We start from the raw sequence: 21719 nt of genomic DNA, 5'->3' as shown, positions 1-21719 counted from the left end.
GGGGGTTGGTTGGGGCCATGCTCGTTCTCTCCAGCTCCCTGGAAGGAGGGTCGTGCCCACGTCCGTGGTCATTGCAGGCACGGAGACAAAAGCCAGGGGGGTCTGGAGCCCGGCAGAGCCGGGTTTGAACCGGAACCCTCCATCGCTGGGGGCCCTGGAGGTGGCGGTTTAAAGCTTTCTGAGCCTCGGTTTGCTTCTCTGCAAAATGGGGGTCCCAGGGAATGGGCCAGCCTGGCTCCTGGCTTCGTTAAAGGGCAACTTGAAAAAAAGTAAAAAGAAAGACCTTGAGGCCTGGCCCAAGGTCACTTGGCCAGGCGGTGGGGGCTGTGGGCGCCCTCCCCTGTCGCCGCGGTGACAGCAGCGAGGGTGACAGGGGGCCAAACCCGGCCAGCGAAAGTAGCGCAATCCTAGAGCATCCGGCGTCCCCGGGTTGCCGTGGCAACCGCTGAGCGCCCCGAGAGCCCCGGGGAGGGGGAGGAGCCTGGAGCCACGCCCCCAGGGACACGCCCCCCGCAGGCCTCTCCCCATTGGCCAGGCCCAGGATGCCCCGCCCCCCGAGCCGCTATAAGGCAGGGGAGCCGGCGCGGGGCGGGGACGCAAGTGGGAATCTGGGGTCCGCGGGGACACTTGGGCGCTGAGGCCGCGCGCGCCCGGGTGAGTGCCACACGCAGGCCCGGGGGCCCCCCGATCGGTTCGGGGGACAGGGTCCAGGGGCGTGGGGAGGGGAGGGGCTGCCGGGCCAGAGCAGGTGGCCGAGACCCTTGGCCCAGTTGGCGGAGGCTCAGGACCCAGTTGGTCGGGGATCAGGGTTCTGAGGGCGCGCGGGGTGGGGACAGGGTTAGGACTGCAGCCGGGGAGTCTGAGGTCGACCTCCCCGCTCTGACCCTGCTTAGCGGAGTGACCTTGGGCCCAGCCTGAACCCGCTGCGTGCCTCAGTTTCCCCTCCTGTCAAACGGACTGTGGGTGTATTGGGATTCCACAGCTGCCACCTGCACCCCTGCAGGGGCTGCTTGTGCAGTTCTGTCTGGGGGACGGGCGGCTGGGACCTCCCGCACTTTGCAGAAGAGAAAACAGTCCAGAGAGGTGAAGACACTTGCCCAAAGTCACACAGCAGGTCACGGCAGGATTCGAACCCAGGCCTTTCTCTCCCCAGAGCCCAGGCTTTGAGTCACTACAGCGCCCCCCAGGCCAGACGCTCTCTGGTGTGCACCTACTGTGTGCAGAGCCCCGTGCACGCATTGTCCGGGCCCCTCATGACGCTCTGAGGTAGGTCTTATTATTACCCCATTTTGCGGATGAGGCAACTGAGGCCGCACGAGGAAAAGAGCCTTGCCTGGGTCACAGAGCCCACCCGGAGAGAACCCAAGGCCTGGGTGGGAGCTGGGAGGGCTGCGTGCAGGGCCCCCTCCCTCGCTCTGCCCTGCCCCCCACGGTGACCCCACTTTGCAGCAGGCATGTCAGAGGACAAGGCGGCCGAGGCCCCCAGACCCAGCGTGTGGGAGCAGGACCAGCAGGTGAGGGGCCGCCCCCACCATGGAGCAGGGGCACCGGGAGGGGTGGGGAGAGGCCCTCCTGGAATGCTTTCAGACCGGGCACCCCCGACCTCCATCCTTGCTTCCAGCACCTTCTTGAAGGACACTGGCCCAGGATGGGGTGGGGCCTCCCACCCATTTCCCCGAGGGACACAGCGAGGCCCGGGCTGGGGGGGGGGGGTCTCTCCGAGCACCAGCGGCTTACCTGGCCTCTGCCCAACGCCCCTGTCCCACGTCTGGGCCTGTGTCCACCATCATGGCGCCCTTCAACAACAACGACGGCAGTAATAATAGCAGCAGTCACAGCAGATACTCCGCATCAGACAGGGCCCCAGAGCCCCCATCACAGCCCTAGCACCCACGGCACCGATGGGGAGACCGAGGCAACACCTGGGGCGGGCGGGGAAGCGGGCGGAGGTGCGGCCGAGCCCCCCACCTCTCCCCGGGGGGGGCCCCCCTCTGACGCCGCCCCTTCCCGCAGAGCGCGGTGCAGCGCATGGCAGCCCTGCCGCTGGTCAGGGCCACGTGCGCTGCCATCTCCGACGCCTACGGGGCCGCCAAGGACAGCCACCCGCTGCTGGGCTCCGCGTGCCGCCTGGCCGAGCGCTGTGTGTGCAGCCTGACCGCCCGCGCCCTGGACCGCGCGCAGCCGCTGCTCAGCCACCTGCAGCCCCAGCGTGAGTCCCGCCCCTCGGCCACCGCGCGTGCCTTGGGGCCGCCTGTCTCCCGGCCACCGGGGTGTCAGCCTCGCTCAGGCCTGCCTGTGCCACCTGCGCCCCCTCTCTGTTGGATGGCCTGGAGCACCGTGGTCCCTTCACTGTCCAGCCTGCCCGCCACTGCCGTCTGCCCCGAGCCCGTGACCAGCTCAGGGGTCCAACCTGCTGCGGGGACCTCACGTCCGACCGAGGAAGGGGGTCCCCGGGGTGCCCCCACACCTTCTCGGCCGGCTGGCGTGACCTTGAGCCTGCTCGCCCGGCCATCTGAGCCGGGCGTGGGTGAGGAGTCACCTTGGTGCTGGCGGCAGCCGGTGGCAGGGCGGAGGCGAGGAGGGGCCCAGCCTGGTGGCCCATGCGCTCGCTCTCAGGGTCCCCAGCCCCTCCCCGGGGGCCAGCCAGGTCCCCCTTGTGGCCCCAAGCCGTCCTCACTGTCTGTAACTCTGTCCCTTTCCCTGTCTCTCTGCCCCCCTCTTTTTTCTCTGCCTCTCCCTCCAGCACCCCCTCCCTGTATGACCCTCGCTGTGTCCCTTCTTCCCTCGACGTCCCCCGGACTCTCAGCCCCGGCCCCTCTCTCTCTCTCCAGTGGCCACCGTGAATGACCTCGCCTGCAGGGGCCTCGACAAACTGGAGGAAAAGCTGCCTTTTCTCCATGAGCCCTCGGAGACGGTACCCGGCACGACCGGCCCGCGGGGACCTGTGGGGGTGGAGCGGGAGGGAAGAGGTCCCTGGTCCCTGACCCGCCCTCAAAAGCCGCCAGCCAGGTTGAAAGCATCGGCACCCACATTGTCGAGAGCTCACGATGCGCCCCCAGGGGAGGGCGAGGTTTGATTTCCCTCCGTTTTACCTGAGAGGAGAAACTGAGGCACAGAGCCAGCAAGGGGCCACGATGGGTCCTTGACCCTCAGCCCCAGAGACCCACGGCCCTCCCACCAGGTGGTGACCTCGGCCAAGGACGCGGTGGCCAGCGGCGTGACGGGCGTGGCGGGCCTGGCCCGGCAGGGCCGCCGCTGGAGTGTGGAGCTGAAGCGCTCCGTGAGCCACGCGGTGGATGTCGTGCTGGGCAAGTCGGAGGAGCTGGTGGCCCACTTCCTGCCCATGACCGAGGACGAGCTGGGTGAGGCCAGTGTCCTCCCCTCCCGGCCCCGGATCCTCCCGCCCCGTCCCCATGCCCGGAGGGTACAGACCAGAGAGGGCGGGGACCCACCCAAAGCCACACAGCAGACCTGTGGGACACACAGAGCTCCGGTCTGCTTCCGAGGCCCCCCGGCCCGCACCCTATGAGATGCTTGAATTTGTCGCACGTGTGTGACAATCAGATTCTGCCCTATCTTCCCCGATACCCCATGTTCTCCAACGTTTCGCGTCTTATCTGCTGACCCGGACACAGTCTGACTTCCTGGCCCCGCTTTATGGCACGAGCCGAACATGTCGGCGTGCTCTCTCCTTGGCCGGGGGTGCTGCGAGGCATTTATGGAGCGCCTACTGTGTGCCTATGCCGCTCCCTGCCTCAGTTTACCCCATCAGTAAAACGGGCTGATGACAGTAGGGTTTGGGGAAGCTTAACTGAGCCGGTCCGTCTAAAGGGAAACTGAATCTGGGGGAGGCTGGGTGACCCGGAGGGAGGGGGCGCCGACAAGGAGGGCGTGGCCACACTGACCCCCGGCTCCCGGGTCCCACCCTCCAGCGGCGCTCGCGGCTGAGGCCGAGGGCCCTGAAGTGGGCTCGGTGGAAGAGCAGAGAAGACACCAGGGCTATTTCGTGCGCCTGGGCTCCCTGTCGGCGCGGCTCCGCCAGCTGGCCTATGAACACTCTCTGGGGAAACTGAGGCAGCGGAAGCACCACACCCAGGACACGCTGGCCCAGCTGCAGGAGACTCTGGAGCTGGTGAGAGCGCGGGCTGGGGACCTGCTGCCCGGCTCCTGCCCTGGACCCTGCAGCCTGTGCTCCCCGCAACCCCCGCCAGAGGGCGCCCGGGAGCCCCGAGTCAGGACCGCCTCCTCCGCCCGCAGCCCTCCAGGCTCCCCTCCCTCGGGGAGAAGCCGAGTCCTCCCCCCAGCCCCCAGGCCCCGCACGACCTGCCCCGTCCCCTCCCTGCCCTCCCTCCTCCCTCTGTCCCCCTCCTCCCTCTGCTCCAGCCACACGGGCCTCCTCGCTGCTCCTCCAACATGCCAGGCATGATCCTGCCCCAGGGCCTTTGCACACGCTGTGCCCTCTGCCTGTCACACTTTATTTTCCTTCTTGGTGCATCTTGCTCCTAGAACGCATGTGATCTGCTTCTTCACTTACTCGTTGATCGCGTCCCCCCAGACTGATGGCTCCATGAGGGCAGGGACCTACCTGCTCCATCATTGAACAGACATTTATTGAGTGCTTACTGCATGGCTGGCCCGTTCACCGCTCTACTCCTGTCACCTACCACGCAGCAAAAGCTCAATAAATGCTTGTTCGGTGACTCAACTGAGCGCCCGGCACTATGCCGCATGCTTTCCACACAACGCTGTACGAGGATCTCACACCAACGCTGTGCTAACACCCGCTGTTTGTGTGCAAGGTGAACACACAACACGCAGTTTACCATCGTAACCACTTTAAGCGCACAGCTCAGCGGCATGAAGCACATCCACATGGTTGTGCCACCATCCCCGCATCCGTCTCCAGAACTTTCCATCTCCCCAAACTGCAGCTCTGTCCCCGTGAAACACTGACTCCCACCCCTCCCCCAGCCCCTGGCCCCCCATCCACTTTCTGTCTCTGTGGCTGTGGCTCCTCTGGGGACCTCCTGTGAGTGGACCACACAGTGTGTGTCCTTCTGTGTCTGGCTCACGTCCCTGAGCATCACGCCCTCCAGGTCCCTCCACGTGGGAGCAGGCGTCAGTTTCCTTCCTTTTCACGGATGCATAATATTCCAGGGGGTGATGGACGATGGCTTATTTCTGTTCATCGTCTGATACCTGCCCTGTCCTGGCGCTGAGGGCACAGTGGCCCCCTCGGGACACTCACAGCCCAGTAGGGGGATCAGGGTTGTGACGGGGGACGCACCGGGTGTGGCGGGACCCCGAGGAGGGACCTGCCCAGCCGGAAGGGGAGGGAAGGCTTCCTGGAGGAGGTGATGTCCCCACCAGGCTCGCCCTGGAGGATGGGTGGAGGGAACAACGCACCTGGCGGAGGCCCCAGCGTGGGCGAAGGGCGGGCGGTGACTCTGAGGACAGAGGACACAGCGGGCGGGCGACCCGGCCGGGCCAGGAGCCGCAGAAGCTGGCACAGCGGACCCCGCCCCCAAACCCTCCCGCTCTGACGACCCCCGCCCGCCGCCCCGCAGATCGACTGCGTGCAGTGCGGGGCCACCCCCGCCGCCCCCGCCCGGCCCGGGAAGGTGCACGAGCTGTGGGAGGACTGGAGCCAGCGCCCCCCCGAGAACGGCCGCCTCCGCCGCCAAAGCCAGGTGGGATGGGGGAGGGCGGGGGGGTGGAGAAGGTTCTGGATCGGCCCAGGGTTGCCAGGGGCTGGGCTCGAGCTGTCGCGAACCAAGGGCTGAGGTCAGCTGGCTGGGGTGGCCACGGGGAAACTGAGGCAAGTCAACAGTCCTATTGGGTGTCTACGGGGGAAACTGAGGCAGTTTGATGGCTCTGTCCTGTGTCCCTGATGGAAACTGAGGCAGGAAGACTATCCCAATGGGTGTCCATGGGGAAACTGAGGCAGGTTGATGGTCCCATTTGGTATCCATGGGGGAAACTGAGGCAGGGCGATTGTCCCGTCATGTGTCCATGGGGAAACTGAGGGCAGGCCACAGTCCCGTTGTGTGCCCCTGGGGAAAATGAGGCAGGGCGCGGGTCCTGCTCTGTGTCCCCAGGGAAACTGAGGCAGGGCTTAGGTCCCATTATCTGTCCCCAGGGAAACTGAGGCAGGGCGATTGTTCTGTCATGTGTCCATGGGGAAACTGAGGCAGAGCCACAGTCCTGCTGTGTGTCCCTGGGGAAACTGAGGCAGGTTGATGGCTCTGTTGTGTGTCCATGGGGAAACTGAGTCAGGGAGACTATCACACTTGGTGTCGATGAGGAAACCAAAGCAAGTCAACGTTCCCATTGGGTGTCCAAGGGGAAACTGAGGCAGGGTGATGCAATCCTATTGGGTGTCCACTGGGGAAACAGAGAAGACAATAGTTCTGTTGTGTGTCCATGGGAAACTGAGGCAGAGCCACGGTCCCATTGTGTGTCCCCAGGGAAACCGAGGCAGGGCACGGGTCCCGCTGTGTGTCCCCGGGGAAACCGAGGCAGGGCCCGGGTCCTGCTGTGTGTCCCTGGGGAAACTGAGGCAGGGCGCGGGTCCCCTTGTGTGTCCCTGGGGAAACTGAGGCAGGTTGATGGCTCTGTCATGTGTCCCTGGGCAAACTGAGGCAGGGAGACTATCACACTGGGCGTCCACGGGGAAACCGAAGCAGGTCAATGGTCCCATTGGGCGTCCAAGGGGAAACTGAGGCAGGGTGATGCAGTTCTATTGGGTGTCCACTGGGGAAACAGACAGGGAGGGCATCAGTTCTGTTGTGGGTCCAGGGGGGAAACTGAGGCAGAGCCACAGTCCCGCTGTGTCTCCCCGGGGAAACCGAGGCAAGGGCGCGGTCCCGGCGCGCGTCTACCGGGGACGCTGAGCCCCGTCCCGCCCCCCGCAGGCGGAGCTGGAGACGCTGGCGCTGTCGCGGAGCCTGATGCGGGAGCTGCAGGGCGCGGTGGACGCCCTGGAGAGCAGCGTGCGCGGCCTGCCCGCCGGGGCGCAGGAGCGGGTGGCGGAGGTGCGGCGCAGCGCCCACGCCCTGCAGGCCGCCTTCGCCGACGCGCGCCGCTTCGGGGACGTGCCGGCCGCCGCGCTGGCCGAGGGCCGGGGCCGGGTGGCGCGCGCGCACGCCTGCGTGGACGAGCTGCTGGAGCTGGCGCTGCGCGCCGTGCCGCTGCCCTGGCTCGTGGGGCCCTTCGCGCCCGTCCTCGTGGAGCGGCCCGCGCCCCCGCCCGACCTGGAGGCGCTGGTGGACGAGGTCGTGGGGGGCCCCGACCCGCGCTGGGCGCACCTAGACTGGCCGGCGCAGCAGAGGGCCTGGCGCGCGCAGCATGGCGACCTCCCGGGGGACATCCCGGAGGAGGAGGCGGAGCCGCGCCGTCCGGAGCACACCCTGATGCCCGAGCTGGACTTCTGAGCGCACCGGCCACCCTCCTGGCCTCGAGGTCCCTGCGGCCCCCTGGTGGCCACACCCGGGCGCCAACACCGGCGCCTGGCCCACGGCCCCGGCGGGGACTCGCGGTGTGGCCGAATTCGGAACCCTGGACCGGGTCATGGATAGCACGCCCGCCCTCCCCGGCCTCCCCCTTGGACACGTGGGGACCTGAACCCCCAAGTCAGGTCCCCAAGCTGGGTGCATCTGTCTGTGGCCCCCACCCCCCACCCCAAGAAGCGGATCAACCCCCCCCAGAGAAGCACACAGTGTGTCCAGCTTTGAGAAGTGAGCGCCCCCCGCCCCCAGCTCGTCCCTCTGGCCTGACGGGTCCCCACGGACGCCCGCCACACCGGCTGGGCCTGCCAGACCCGCTCGCCTGGCCGTTCGGGGGTGGCTCTCCAGAATAAACGGGCTGCATGTCGTCCAAAGGCCTGTGCTGTGGCCTCTGTTCCGACCCGGGTGGGACTCGGTGGCAAGGCGCTGGGGGCCCCAGGGGTGCGTGTCTGCATGGCACGAGCCGGGGTTCGAGATCTGGACGGAGCGAGGCCTCCCTGACCAGCCTGTCGCCCTGTCTGCCGTTCCGCCAGGAGCACCCAGCCCACCTGGGTCAAGCACTCAGCTGCAGCTTCCCGGACTGGCAGCTGTTCACACTTTAGTGTAAATGAACTCCTTGGCAACTGCGGGATCAGGAGGAGGAAGAAGTCAGACGGGGTGACCCCTCCTGTGCCCACCTTCCTGGACCCGCTGTGTTTCTCCAGCTGCGCCCGTCGCGATGGGGCAGACAGAAGCAGGCCAAGAGCCACAGGCCCGTCTCGCAGGGGCCCTCCTGTCCTCTGACCACATTCTCGGCTGTCCCCCAGGCTCCCCCGCGGCTGGGCGGGGTGTTGGGAAACCACGGTCTGCGGCAATGAGGTCAGGGTGGCCCCTGGCTTCCCTGGGACCCGGCCCAGGGGCGGCCCTGGGAGCCCGGAGCACTTCCCGCCGGCTGATTCACCTCCCTGCCCCTGCTCAGGACCCTCCATGGCTCCCTGTGGCCCTCAGACCAAACGTCCAAGTCCCCACCCAGGACTTCCAGCTTCATCCATGGGCCCTGCACAGACCCTGCTGCGTTCCCACTGAACGGGGCACATTCCCTGACCCCAGGGCCTTTGCTCAGGCTGCGCCGGAAATGCCCTTCCCACTCCCCCACCCATCTCTCAAACACATCTGACCCAGTCCCAGCCCCTACGCTGCCTCCTCCAGGAAGCCCCCCTGATTCCACCCCAGCGGGAGCGCCCCGTTCTTGGGGCGCCAAGTCCTTTCTCCCGGCCTTAGAGCCCCCGCAGCTGGGCTCCTGGCGGGCCAGGCAGAAGGGCATTTGGGCAGAGGGAGCGGCTCAGGCTGAGGCAGTGGGGGGATCGGTTAGACCAGACAGAGGCGAGGGGGGACAACTGGAAGCGGGGGGCCTCGCCTCCAGCCGGGCGGGCACGCTGCCCCCGTTCCCTCCTCCCTGACAGGGTCCGAGGGTGGCAGGGGCCCCGATCCCAGTAAACACGTCATTCATTCACTGTCTGTTCATTCCACACTAATTGAGCGCCTGCTGTGTGCCGGGCAGCTCCTTGCCCTGGGGACACGGGGCGGTGGGCAAAACCGACAGAATCCGGCCCTCCAGGCCCTTACGACGACGCCGCAGGAGCGACAGAGTGAAGACAAGAAAAAGAAGGGGATTACTTGTCTTGGCGTCAGCAGAGGATGAGAAAGAGAGAGATGGAGAGTGTGCGGGGGGACGAGGAGGGGCGTGCATTTTAAACAGGAGGAGGGGAGCCAGGGAGCCCTCTCTGAGGAGGCGACATATCAGCAAAGACTGAAGAGCATTCCAGGCAGAGGGCACAGCCTGTGCAAAGGGCCTGGGGCAGGCGCGTGGGAGGAAGAGTGAGGAGGATCATGTGGCTGGAGCAGAGGGAGGAGGGGGAGAGAGGGAGGAGGGAGGGCGGGGAGGGGACGGGCGGTCGTGCGGGGCCTGGGAGGCCGTGGGGAGGACTCGGCTTCTCCCCGAGGGAGGGGAGCCTGGAGGGCTGCGGGTGGAGGAGGGCAGCCCTGACTCAGTGTTTATGCGGATTTGGGTTATTTTGGCTGCTTTCCGCTCTGTGCTGTGGCAGCCCTGTGGAGGGGGGGGGCGGGCACGCCAGGGTCCCCCCTCCCGCCACCTTTGGGAAGCGTTGGCGGGGAGGAGAGGGCCCGGCCCTGAGCTTCTGCTCCCCGACTGTTTGGCAAACAAAGCCACGGCTCCAGGGAGACGGCCTGGGGGGTCACCACCCCGAGGTGGACTCTCCCCGCTCCCAGTGCAGGGCCCAGAGCCACCAGCACGGGGCTGGGCGCCGGGCCCAGGGCGCACAGGGGGAAACTGAGCCCGGGGAGCGTGTGCATCCCTCCCCTGCCGCCTGCGCCCGGGTTCACACCAGGCCTGGGACGCCTCCTCCAGGAAGCCGCCTGAGTCGGCCCAAGCCCCCCAGGGGCGCGTCTCCCTCCCAGGGCGCCCCCCGCTCTGCCGTGCCCACCGTGGGCTGCACCCGCCTCTCTCTCAAGCGAAGTCCCTTCTGGAGGGTGACGCCCCCCCCGCCCCCCGCCTGGCTGGGGACAGCCCCACTCCCCACGGCCCCCTTTCAGCCCCCACGATGCGAAACCAGCACTGGCGGAGCGCCTGCCGGGGCCCCAGCGCCGGGGCAGACAGCGTGATCTCGCTTCAGCTCGCAACCACCCTAGGAGTTGGCCCATTTGGCGAAACATTTATTAAGCGCCAACTGTATGCCAGGTACTGTTCTATGGTGGGGGCCGCAGCAGAGAACCAAATAGGCCTGACGGAGGTGAGGGAGGGAGCTGCATGGGTGTCTGGGGAACAGAGCTCCAGGCAGAGGGCACAGCAGGTACAAAGGCCCTGGGGCAGGCCCGGGCCTGGCGTGTGGGAGGAGCAGCGAGGAGGCCCATGTGGCTGGGACAGAGGGAGGAGCGAGGGCAGCGAGGGAGCAGGACCTTGTGGGCCCTGATGAAGAGTCTGGAGGGGGAAACTGAGGCACAAGGACGGTGACCTGGCCGAGGCGTGACCTGGACTGCACCCGTGTCATGGATGGGAACGGGGCGGGGGAGGCCCCGTGGGCAGAGGCCGCCTGGCGCGGGGAGCAGGGAAAAGGTGCTGGGCCTGGGCCCACGCTGGGCCTGAGGGAGGGCGACACATGACCGCCGGGCCCGCCCCGCCGCTGGCCGCCTGCCCTGCCGCCCAGACCCTATAAGGCCTGGGAGCCGAGAGCAGAGGCAGCCGCTGCGCCACCCGTCGCTCTGAGGGCCAGGGCGCGCAGCCCCGGTGAGCCGCACCGGGGGAGGCCAGGCCTGGGGGGGTGGTCGGGCCGCTGGGCCACGAGGGTCCCGGGGGTTGGGGACAGGGCCCTGAGCCCCCCGTCACGCCACCTCTCTGCCCCCTTCCAGCAGCGTGAGGCTCACCATGTCTGCTCAAGGAGGAGGCCGCGATCCCCCCAAACCCAAGGGCAAGGTGAGGGGCGGGGTGGCGGCCTGGGGACCCCCAGCACCCGGGGAGGGTGACCCCTCTGTCCTGGGGGCCGGAGGGGCTTCCTGGGGTGGGGGAGGGCCGAGTCTTCCCTGCTGCCCCCAGCTGGACGGCGGGGGTGGGCGGCTCACGCAGACCTCAGCTCCTTCCCCACTGTGTGACCTTGGACCAGCCACGGCCCCTCTCTGAGCCTCAGTATCCCCATCTGTGAAACGGGGGCTGTGGAAGAAAGGAGGACGTCCCAGAGGACGTGGGAGGTGGGCGGAATCTGCCCACTGCCTAGGCGAGGAAACTGCGGCTCAGAGTGGCTAAGACAATTTCCTGAGGTCACCCAGCAGCGAGGGCCCAAGGCGCTGCCCGATGCTTCCCCCGCCACGGGCTGGCCCTGCTCACGCTGTCCCTGCCCCGTGTAGACGCTGAGCAGCTTCTTCGGGTCCCTGCCTGGCTTCAGCTCTGCCCGGAACCTGGTGGCCAACGCCCACGGCGCAGCGAAAGAGGCCCAGCCAGTCCCGGATGCCGCCGGCGCACCCACCCCCGAGGCGGCCCAGCCTCCGGCTCAGGGTGAGCGGACAGCTCCTTGGGGGGGCTCTGGAGCAGATCCCGGGAACAGGAGTCCCCGAGCAGGGACTTCTGGCCATCTGGGGGGGGGCGCTTCCTATGTGCCCGCACCGTCTCAACAGACGCTACAAAGCTGGCATGCTCATTGAGTGCCAGATGGGGAAACTGAGGCAGAAATACGGCAGGGGAGCGGCCCAAGGTGGCCTCACCAGCGAGAGTGGGGGCATGAGCACAGCCTGCCACACCCCGGGCTCTCCACCCCGTCCCCTGCTTCCGAGCTCCCAGCTCCGTGGACCAGGGGCTCATCGAGGATGCCCAGAGAGGGGTGAAGGCTTCCCTGGGGTCACACAGCCCGGGGGGCCTCCCACCCTCCAGCTGCTGGGCGGGGGTGCCCGGGTGGCCCTGGGGCCCGCGGAGGGGCTGGCGCACGGAGGCCCGGGGCTGGGGCGCTGCCCACTGGGCCTCACTCCGGGCCCCGAGCCGCAGGCAGCTGACGCCTGTTCCACATACTCCAGGCCGCCAGCTGCAAGGGGCAGAGCGGGCGTCCCGACTCCCCTCCCCGGGGCCCCTGCATGGGCACCCAGCACCCACGAAACCCCAGGGAGCCCCTACTCCAGGCCATGAGGCCCCGGGGGGTCGGGGGAGCCCGGTCCCCGGCCAGCGATGTCACCTCTTGCTGTCCCTGGCGGGCTGGCTGGGACACGCCTGACCTTTCGGGCTGTGCCCGTAGATTGTGCAACAGGCAGCTGGTGCCAGCCCGCGTCCCGCGCCCTCCCTGGGGTGCCTGACCGGTTCCTGTCCCCACAGCGGCCACCGAGCCAGAGCAGACGGCCAGCGGGGCGAAGCTGCTGCCGCCTGCAGACAAGGTGAGCGGGGCTGGGCTGATGGTCTCCGCCTCCCTGGGGGCCCTCCCGGGACGTCTCAGTTCCTGTCCAAGGAGGGGACGGACACCCCGTCATGGGTCAGGGTGCGGGCTACATGCTTTAACCCTCCCAGCCGCCCCGCGGCGAAGGGAGCAATAAGGCCCCACACAGTAGCTGAAGCACAGAGAAGGCGAGCCACCTGCCGAAGGTCACACAGCAGGACCTTCATGGGAGCGTGAGATTCGAACCTTGGGCGGTCAGAGGGTGAATAATCACTGACACTCGGTCCTGGATAAACGGGGACTGTCCGCATTATGGTGTCCCCGACGTAAGGCAGCTGAGGGCCACGGCAGGCTGGCAGAGACCCGACACGGCTCTTCCGCCCAGCACGTGCCCCCCTCTAGAGTCTTCCTTGACTCGCCTCTGGCCTCAGCTGGCCAGATGAGGGTGGAGCATCTCAGAGGGTGGAGAACCGCCAGGCTCACCGCCAGCAGGAATTTCTGGCCCAAATTAAAAGGGACCCCAGCAGCCAAGGCCACCCTGTGCCCCTCCTCCGCGGCTCCTCTGCGCTCGCTTTCCTTGAGCACCTGCCGCCTGCAAAGGGCGTCAGGCCCCTGGACTCATTTCCGCCACAACCCTTGAAGGAGGTGCTGTTTCCGTCCCAGGCTCAGAGAGGGGAGATGGCTTGCCTGAGGTCACACAGCGAGCGGGGGGAGAGCCCGGGATTCGAACGCGGGTCTCTGCAGGCACGGAGCCCGAGGTGCCCGCTCGGCTCGAGTCAGGGCTGGGAGAGGGGCAGGTGGGGAGCACTCGGATAGGTCAAAGCGGATGGCCGACGTGGACAGCCTCCTGTGGCCCACACCCGCCCTCGGCCCCGCGCTGGGCCGGCTGTCGGTTTCTGAACGGAACGCCGCTCCCCTCCTCTGTCGCGACCACGTTCACTTTAAGGAGCAATTCTTCCCGCTGTAACGGGGAAAGCAGCCTCAAAACAGGCCACAGACAGATTAGGCGAGAGGAGCAATTCGATGCAATTCGATGGCTTGCTGAGCCCAAGGCCGAGGGACCTCGGCAAGGGTCCCAGAGGTGGCAGGACCCCGCTGTCAGCGACGGGGAGCTAGTGAATCAGGGCAGGACTGGCACTGTGACAGGGCCTGCTAAGGCTGGGTCCCCATCATGGCTGGATAAAACTGGTGAGGGATGGATGTCAGGGCGGCAGGTGAGGGGCGGGGCCTCTGGTGACAGGTCCCTCTCCCCAAGTCACCTCAGGGATCAGCGCGGCGGAGGGGTGGGGGGCAGGGTGCCGCCCAGCTCGGTTCTTGACCACAGGTGTCCTTTCTCACCAGATGATGTCTGGGGCAAAGGACCTGGTGTGCTCCAAGATGACCAAGACCAAGGATGCCATCTCGTCCGGGGTGGCCACTGTGGTGGACTCGGCTAAAGGCGTGGTCCAGGGAGGTGTGGGCATGACCCGATCCGCACTGACGGGCACCAAGGAGGCTGTGGCCAGCGGGGTCACAGGAGCAGTGGGTGTGGCCAAAGGCACTGTCCAGACCGGCGTGGACACCACCAAGACCGTCCTCACAGGCACCAAAGACGCCATGTCAACTGGGCTCACTGGGGCCATGGGTGTGGCCAAGGGGGCCGTCCAGACTGGCATGGACACCACCAAGACTGTCCTCACCGGCGCCAAGGACACAGTGTCCACTGGGCTCACAGGGGCAGTGAACATGGCCAAGGGCACTGTCCAGACCGGCATGGACACCACCAAGACTGTCCTCACCGGTGCCAAGGACACAGTGTCCACTGGGCTCACTGGGGCCATGGGTGTGGCCAAGGGCGCTGTCCAGACTGGCGTGGACACCACCAAGACTGTCCTCACAGGCACCAAGGATGTCGTGTCCACTGGGCTCACAGGGGCAGTGAACATGGCCAAGAGCACTGTCCAGACCGGCATGGACACCACCAAGACTGTCCTCACCGGCGCCAAGGACACAGTGTCCACTGGGCTCACTGGGGCCATGGGTGTGGCCAAGGGGGCCGTCCAGACTGGCATGGACACCACCAAGACTGTCCTCACGGGCACCAAGGATGTCGTGTCCACTGGGCTCACAGGGGCAGTGAACATGGCCAAGGGCACTGTCCAGACCGGCATGGACACCACCAAGACTGTCCTCACCGGTGCCAAGGACACAGTGTCCACTGGGCTCACTGGGGCCATGGGTGTGGCCAAGGGCGCTGTCCAGACTGGCGTGGACACCACCAAGACTGTCCTCACAGGCACCAAGGATGTCGTGTCCACAGGGCTCACAGGGGCAGTGAACATGGCCAAGAGCACTGTCCAGACCGGCATGGACACCACCAAGACTGTCCTCACCGGCACCAAGGACACAGTGTCCACTGGGCTCACTGGGGCCATGGGTGTGGCCAAGGGGGCCGTCCAGACTGGCATGGACACCACCAAGACTGTCCTCACCGGCGCCAAGGACACAGTGTCCACTGGGCTCACTGGGGCCATGGGTGTGGCCAAGGGGGCCGTCCAGACTGGCATGGACACCACTAAGACTGTCCTCACGGGCACCAAGGATGTCGTGTCCACTGGGCTCACAGGGGCAGTGAACATGGCCAAGGGCACTGTCCAGACCGGCATGGACACCACCAAGACTGTCCTCACCGGCGCCAAGGACACAGTGTCCACTGGGCTCACTGGGGCCATGGGTGTGGCCAAGGGCGCTGTCCAGACTGGAGTTGACACCACCAAGACCGTCCTGACAGGCGCCAAGGACACAGTGTCCACTGGGCTCACTGGGGCCATGGGTGTGGCCAAGGGGGCCGTCCAGACCGGCATGGACACCACCAAGACTGTCCTCACCGGCGCCAAGGACACTGTGTCCACTGGGCTCACTGGGGCCATGGGTGTGGCCAAGGGGGCCGTCCAGACCGGCATGGACACCACTAAGCCTGGCACCAAGGATGCCTTCTGCAGTGGAGTGACCAGTACCGTGAATGTGGCCAGAGGGGCCGTCCAGGGGGGCCTGGACACTTCAAAGGATGCCCTGATTGGCACCAAAGATGCCATGTCCGCTGGGCTCCCCAGGGCAGGCAGCGCGGCCAAGGGGGCCATGGAGACCGGCCTTGGCGCCATCCAGAATTGGTTACCTGGTGCCCAGGACCCCGCCTGTGGTGGACTGACCAGTTCCAGGGCCCCAGACAAAGGAGGGGAACAAACTGTTCTCAGCCCCCAACCGGCTGTCTCCTGCGGGGTCTCCAGCCCCCCGGACCCTCTGTGCTCAGGCCTGGACCTTGCCGGGCAAGCCACTGCCGGCACCAAGGGCCCTGTGTCCACTGTGGCGACATTCCCCGAAGGGGCCACCCTAGGCAGGGAGGCTGCAGGGCACGTGGCCCCCACGGGCAGTCGTGAAGGAGCCACAGGCTTCGCGGTGCTCCGGGACGAGCTGGAGGACCTGGGGGACATCTTCCAGCCCATGGACGCCGAGGAGCAAGGTGAGAACAGGAGAGGCTGGGGCCCGGGTCCCCGCTCCTAGTGGGGGCTTGTCGTCTGTGTGACCCACGCCCCCAATGCCCGAGGGGCCTGGCAGATCGAGTCAGGCCGTCTTCCCTTCCAGCTCAGCTGGCTGCCTCCCAGCCCGGGCCGAGGGTGCCCGCCGCCAACCAGGGCAGCTACTTCGTGCGTCTGGGTGACCTGGCCCCCGGCTTCCGCCAGCGGGCTTTCGAGCATGCGCTGAGCCAACTGCAGCACGGCCAGTTCCAGGCCAGGGCGGCGCTGGCCCAGCTGGAGGACTCCTTCAGGCTGGTAAGAGCCTCCCCCACCCCTCCGGCGGGCGCCTTCCTCAGGACATCTCAGGCCCTCCCGTCCCGTCCCCTCCACTGACACGGACAGAGCATGCCCGGTGGCCACCACGACGGCCACGGACCTGCTCTCAGGGGCCCACGTCCCAGGGAGGGAGACAGCAGGGGGATGCAAATAAAGCACACGAGGGTCTGCCCGGGCAGCGGGCGTTCCTCTGAGCTATGTCGGGAATGCCGAGGGGGCCCAAGGCCGGACAGCGCCCTGAGAACAAGCTGGATGTGTCCCAGGAGCAGAGCGGGGGCCAGGGTGACGGGGCGACAGTGGGGACATGGTCGGGGGTTCAGTGATGTGAGAAAGGACCCAAGTGGAGGTGACCTGGATGCCCGCGGGTCGGGCGCCTGGCAAGCGGGCCTGCTCTCCCCCGACACTCGCGCCCCCTCGTTCTCAGGGTGGGGGTGGGGGCTGACACGCACGGCAGGAAGGCGAGCAGAACCCCTGATGCAGATGGCTATGGCCACCGGCTCTGAGGACCTCCGAGTTCCCAAGGTCCCAGGGCTTAGCTGTATGATAGTCCCGCCTACGTGGGTGGTGGAGAGCCGGGCGTGCTCCCCGAATCAGGATCCGCGAGGTGCGCCCCAGAGGTCTGTGATGAACCGCAGCCTGAGGACCACTGTTCCAATCCAGAGGGTCTCAACAGGGACAATCCTACCCCCAGGGGACTCCGGGCCATGTCTGGGGACATCTGTGGCTGTCACACTGGGGGAGCTCCTGGCATCGAGTGGGTGGGGCCAAGGATGCTGCTCAGGCCGCGGTGCCCAGGACCACGAGCCGAGGAGTGGCCTGGTCCAAAGTAGGTTTTGTTTAAGGGGATCGTTCTGGCTGCTGTGGGAGGACGGGCCAGGGGGGTGGCGGCCCGGAGCCGGCAGCTGAGCAAGGAGGATTCTGCAGAACTCCCGGCAAGGGACGACGGGGCCTTGGGAATCGCACCAGTCGGGGCAGGAGGCAGCTGCGTTCCAGATGTGTTTCCAAAGCAGAGCGGCCGGGGTCTGCCGTCGGGCCAGACACGGGACGTGAGAGGGAGAAGACCCAGGAGGCCTCGGAGAATTTTAGCAGGGGACACTGAGGAGCGGCTGGGGCCACCGCACTGGGTGGCCAGGAAAAGCTTTGCCTGGAGCGAACCTGGAGCTGAGGGTGAAGGGCCCAGGGGAAGGGGTGGAGGAAGCACGCTCCAGCCTGAGCAGGCAGCCACGGCCGCAAGTGGTCAGGGGACAAAGAGGGTCAGTGTGGCCAGAGCAGAGAGCACGCTGGGGTATCCGCGGGAAATGAGGTCTGAGACGTCCTGGGCGCCAGACCACGTAGGCCATGTGAGGAGCTGGGTTTGAGCCAAAGGGCACTGGGGAGCCATGGGAGGGTCTGGAGCTGGGCAGCGACAGGACCCATCCAACTGACAGTCCATCTCCCAGATGACCTCGCGGGGAACGTGGACCCTGCCTCTTTACGTGAGACAGTGCGTCCTGTGTGGCCGGCTCTAACCTGGTGGCCTTTCCACCGCACCACAGGAAAGGTCTTGACACGAGGCTCGGGCCCGGCCAGGATGCCCACCCAGGCCCTCGTGGCGCCCCAGGGAGTATGTGAAAGGTCCCTGCCAACAAGCCATCGTTCCTCTGCTGGGCTCTCTTTCCAGATTGAAACGGCTAAGCAGGTTCCAGAAGCGCAGCCGGGGCCAGAGCGGGGTCCGAGCAGCCACGTGGCGGATGCCAGTGCCCGAGAGGTGCGTACTTGGGGCGGGGGCGGGCTCTCCTGCCCCCCGACGGCAGCTCACCCCACTCCTTCCTCCCGCAGGCGCTGGCCGCCGGGGCGCTGTCGCGGGCCCGCGGGCTCCTGCAGCAGCTGCACGTGGCCTACAGCGCCCTGGCCGCCGGCCTCCAGGGCCTCCCGGCCGAGCTCCAGCGCCCGGTGGGGGAGGCGCGGCGCAGCCTGTGCGCGCTCTACGGCGTCGTGTCCTCCGCCGGCTCCGTCGCCGAGCTGCCGGCCGAGCGCCTGGCGCAGAGCCGCGAGGGCGTCGGGCGGGCGTGGCAGGGGCTGGAGCAGCTGCTGGAGCGCATGCAGCACAGCCCCCCCCTCGGCTGGCTCGTGGGGCCCTTCGCCCTGCACCCTGGCGGGGAGCCTCTGTAGGTCCCCCACCCACCACCGAAGCGTCGGACCCTCGGGCTGGTGCAGGAGCGTGCCTGTGGGGGCCTGAGGACCCTCTGAGCCGACCTTGCACGGCTCCGGGTCTGCCTGAGCCGGTGGCCCTTCCTTCCTGAGCACGGGCACGGCAGGCCCTTCTCCAGGCCCGGGGCCGGGCTGCGGGGGCCGCGGACGGACGGAGGGCCTTCGCCTGAGGACGTCAAGCGAGCGCTCCAGTCAGGACGCAGGTGGAACCGTGCCGAAGTCTGGAAGGTGCTCATTCGGCAAGCTCCCGACTAGGAGCCCCTTTATCTTGACGGGGTCACCGCTCCAGTCTGGGTCCTGCAGTGGCCCCGAGCAGGCGGTCCCGCCCTCCATCCCCAGCCCCCTCGGAAGGCCCATGCTCCAGCCCTCGGCAGGCCGTGCTCCCTTGACCGGAGTGGACCAGCATGCCACCGTCATCCCGAAGCAGGCCCACTGCGTCCGCTGACCCCCGTGTAGCCCAGGGGCCTCTTGAGGACAAAGCCACAGCAGCCGTCGCCCGGGCTTGGCACTGGCCAGGCTGGAGGACTGGAGTGTTGGGGCGGGGTGACAAAACCAGCGCCTTCCTGCCTTGGCCCCTCGCCCACCTGGCCCGCCCCGCATGGCCAATCAGACCCAGACTCCCAGACCTGATGACCGGTGGTCCCGAGGTGCCTGGCCAGAGGCTGCTGATGAAGGAACTAAAGGGCTTCCCTAGGGGGCATGTGGCAAACAGACTCGACTCGAGTTCAGGCCTCATCCCTTGCCCTGGGCTGGAGACGGGGCCGGGACAGCACCAGCGGGCCGCGCTGCCCCAGATGCTCAGGGCAGCCCTGTGAGGTGGGCTGAGCGCAGAGAGGCGGGCCGCAGAGGTCCAGGCCCCCACTCCTGCGCCCCCCGCACCGGCCCTGTGGAAACAGGATGCCTGGACACGAGATGCTCCCGCCGCTGCATCAGAGCGCCAGCGGCCCGAGCCCAGGCAAGCCCCCCGTCTGGCCGGGTCCCTTATGGAGCCAGGGCCTGAGTGCCTGGACGGATCGGCTGGCTCTCCCCTCGGCTCCCAGGAGCCACCAGGGGCTCTGCATGGGGCGCCAGCCGTTGGGAGCCACAGGAGTCAGGAAGCCCCAGGAGCCCTGCCGCCCTCAGTCTCTGTCACGCACAGCCGTCAGAGGCGGTGACACGGGAAACACAGCCACTCACAGAAACTGAGCACAGCGACTTGACCTCAGTCCAGCCAAATCACACAGGGCGCCAGGCTCAGGAAGTCCCACGCACACCACGGGCCTCTCTCAGCTGGGACGGAGGGACTCGGCCCCCGGCAGGGCAGGGGACACAGCAGAGGCCGCTATTCAACCAGTAACTGTCATGAGCAGGGGCTGGGAGCTGCGCACACGTGCTGAGTCAGCTCTGTGAGGCCGGGGTCATCCCACATCCAGGTGAGAAAAGAGAAGCCCAGAGTGAGAGTGCCACTTGTCCAAGGTCACACAGCAAAGCCGACTCTTAACGCTCAAGCCCTCTGAACATTAAGGGCAACCAACAGCCGCCAGCACCCGTCCCAGCCTAGATGGCTTGAATGCCCTGATCTGGCACTGCTGGGGACTCTGGGTCCTTCCCTGGGGGTCCCAGAGCCACCTGCAGCCTGGGCAGGAAGAGCAAACGGTGTGTCTGATGTCCCCTTTACTTCTGGCAAGGTCTCACCCCCCAGCCCCTTCACGTCAGCCCCGCGGGGCCCGGCCGGGCACACCGTCAGAACCAAGTTCACATTCGCTGTTCATGGTAACCCTATGGCTTAAAACCCTTTGTCCCAAACGGGCCCGACAGCGGCGAACCGCTCCCCAGCTCCAGCCTGGCCACACCAGTAACGCTAGAAAGCCAAGCCAATAAAAGTGATTTTTTTTTCATTAAAAAAACCCTTTATAGTCATTTCATGTCGGTCAGAAATCACAGAAATTAGGCAGAAAAAAACCCAGGGGGACAAATACAAACAACAGCACGGCGTTTCCCCAACAGTTCTCTGCTCCCTGGGCGGCGGGCGGCGGGTGGCAGGCAGCGCCGGGGCTCAGCTGTCCTCGTCGTCCGCGGACTCGGAGTCCGCGCGCGCCCTCTCGTGCTCCTTCCCGGGCGCGGCCAGGCCGGGGCCCTCCCGCGTGCTGCTGGGAGCGCGGCGCGGGGCGTGAGCGGGCCGCCTGCCGTCTGTCACCTGCACCCGACAGCGCCCACCCGCCCCGCGCGCCCCCAGTGCACCACGCGGGGCCACAGGGAGACAGAGGGTCACCGCCTGGCGGAATGGACGGGTGCTGGCGCAAGAGCCTGCGTGCCCCCTCCCAGAGTGCCAGGAGGGAGCCACCCGCCCAAGGGCCAGCCCGGGGTGGCCCAGAGCCCAGAGATCCCTCGCCAGGGGCCTGGGGTCAGCTGCCAAGATGGGGCAGGCCCAGCGCAGTGCGGGGCGAAGTGTCTGCGACCTCAGCAGACGAGCAGCCCACTGGGAGCAGCACAGACGCTGGGAGCCCTTCACACCGCCCCCTCGGGAAGTCGCCCCCACGGCCGCGGCCCCCGCGACACTTACTCATTGTGCAGCAGGTCTTCGGAGGAGCCGCCCCCCGGCCCCCCCTCTGAGTTCTGTCCTTCCTCCTGCTCCTTGTCCTCGGTGCTGTCCCCCTTCTGGGACGTGGCCTCACCGTTCACCGGGGCCGAGAGGTCTGGGTGGGAGACAGGGCGGGTGGGACACCGCCGGGCTATTGTCCGGGACCCCTTACCCCTTCCCGCTGAGAGCGAGTGAGCCGGCCTTGGGACAGGGGTCCTGAAGCACCCTGGACCCCGCTCGAGGGCCCTGGCCCCAGGCGCCCGCGTGAGCGTCCACCTCCGCGCCTCCCCGGCCGCACGGGCACCGTCAGCTCCCAGCAGGCCAGGCCCGGCTGAGGCTGGCTCCCTTCTCCAGCCGGCTGGGCCCCGACCCCACGAACCTGAAGCAGGGAGGGGTGGGAAAGGAGTGGCCGTGGGTGACAGTGGAGAAAAGCACCTCTCAGCCTGGGACAGAAATGAGAAGCAGAGCCTGCGGTCCCTCGGTGGCCGAGGCGTGCCCCGAGCCCTGAGCCATCTTTACGCCAGGCTTAAGAGCTGCCCTGATCAGCTGTCACTCGGACCATGTGACCCCAGCAGGCAGGAACGCTCTCCCGTCCCCCACGGCCACTGCCCCTGCCAGAGCTGCCCTTTCTATTCGGGAGGCCCTTCAGGCCCAGCAGAGGCCTCGCCTCCCCTGACCGCCTGTGCAGGAAGGCGTGCGTTCCGCTGCCTTGGGGACAGAGCCCGGC

At 67.2% G+C, this 21719-nt stretch overlaps 3 protein-coding genes across 7 annotated transcripts in view; 2 read left to right on the top strand and 1 right to left on the bottom strand.

Annotated features, from left to right (window-relative positions):
- Positions 1-548: 548 nt before the first annotated feature.
- PLIN5 (perilipin 5) lies at positions 549-8992 on the top strand. Of its 2 annotated transcripts, none has more exons than XM_044752022.2 (9): positions 549-654; positions 1154-1266; positions 1453-1514; positions 2014-2209; positions 2832-2914; positions 3182-3362; positions 3933-4132; positions 5568-5690; positions 6915-8992. In XM_044752022.2, the coding sequence occupies exons 3-9, from the start codon at positions 1455-1457 to the stop codon at positions 7431-7433; spliced, it is 1362 nt and encodes a 453-aa protein (XP_044607957.1). In that variant the 5' UTR covers positions 549-654; positions 1154-1266; positions 1453-1454; the 3' UTR covers positions 7434-8992. The 2 variants fall into 2 exon arrangements, with proteins under 2 accessions (XP_044607957.1, XP_044607956.1); XM_044752021.2 differs by having other exon boundaries at positions 1450-1514.
- A 1704-nt stretch (positions 8993-10696) lies between these two features.
- PLIN4 (perilipin 4) lies at positions 10697-20318 on the top strand. The gene is made up of 8 exons (XM_044752009.2): positions 10697-10788; positions 10911-10974; positions 11403-11550; positions 12355-12413; positions 13754-15911; positions 16034-16221; positions 17903-17989; positions 18061-20318. The coding sequence occupies exons 2-8, from the start codon at positions 10927-10929 to the stop codon at positions 18391-18393; spliced, it is 3021 nt and encodes a 1006-aa protein (XP_044607944.1). The 5' UTR covers positions 10697-10788; positions 10911-10926; the 3' UTR covers positions 18394-20318.
- HDGFL2 (HDGF like 2) overlaps positions 20282-21719 on the bottom strand; it is a 19803-nt gene continuing 18365 nt past the window's right edge. For 3 of the 4 annotated variants that reach the window (XM_070491758.1, XM_070491759.1, XM_070491760.1), the window contains exons 15-16: positions 20975-21107; positions 20282-20561 (exon numbers count right to left, since the gene is read on the bottom strand). In XM_070491758.1, the coding sequence (XP_070347859.1) occupies positions 20468-20561; positions 20975-21107 (227 nt within the window). In that variant the 3' untranslated portion in view covers positions 20282-20467. The remainder of the gene's footprint in view (positions 20562-20974; positions 21108-21719) is intronic. The other variant, XM_044752430.2, reaches the window with a different exon arrangement.

Source organism: Equus asinus, chromosome 20, assembly GCF_041296235.1.
Source record: "Equus asinus isolate D_3611 breed Donkey chromosome 20, EquAss-T2T_v2, whole genome shotgun sequence".
Classification (NCBI taxonomy): domain Eukaryota; kingdom Metazoa; phylum Chordata; class Mammalia; order Perissodactyla; family Equidae; genus Equus; species Equus asinus.
Note: the sequence above shows the minus strand (reverse complement) of the source record. Positions and strands in the feature narration are given on the sequence as shown.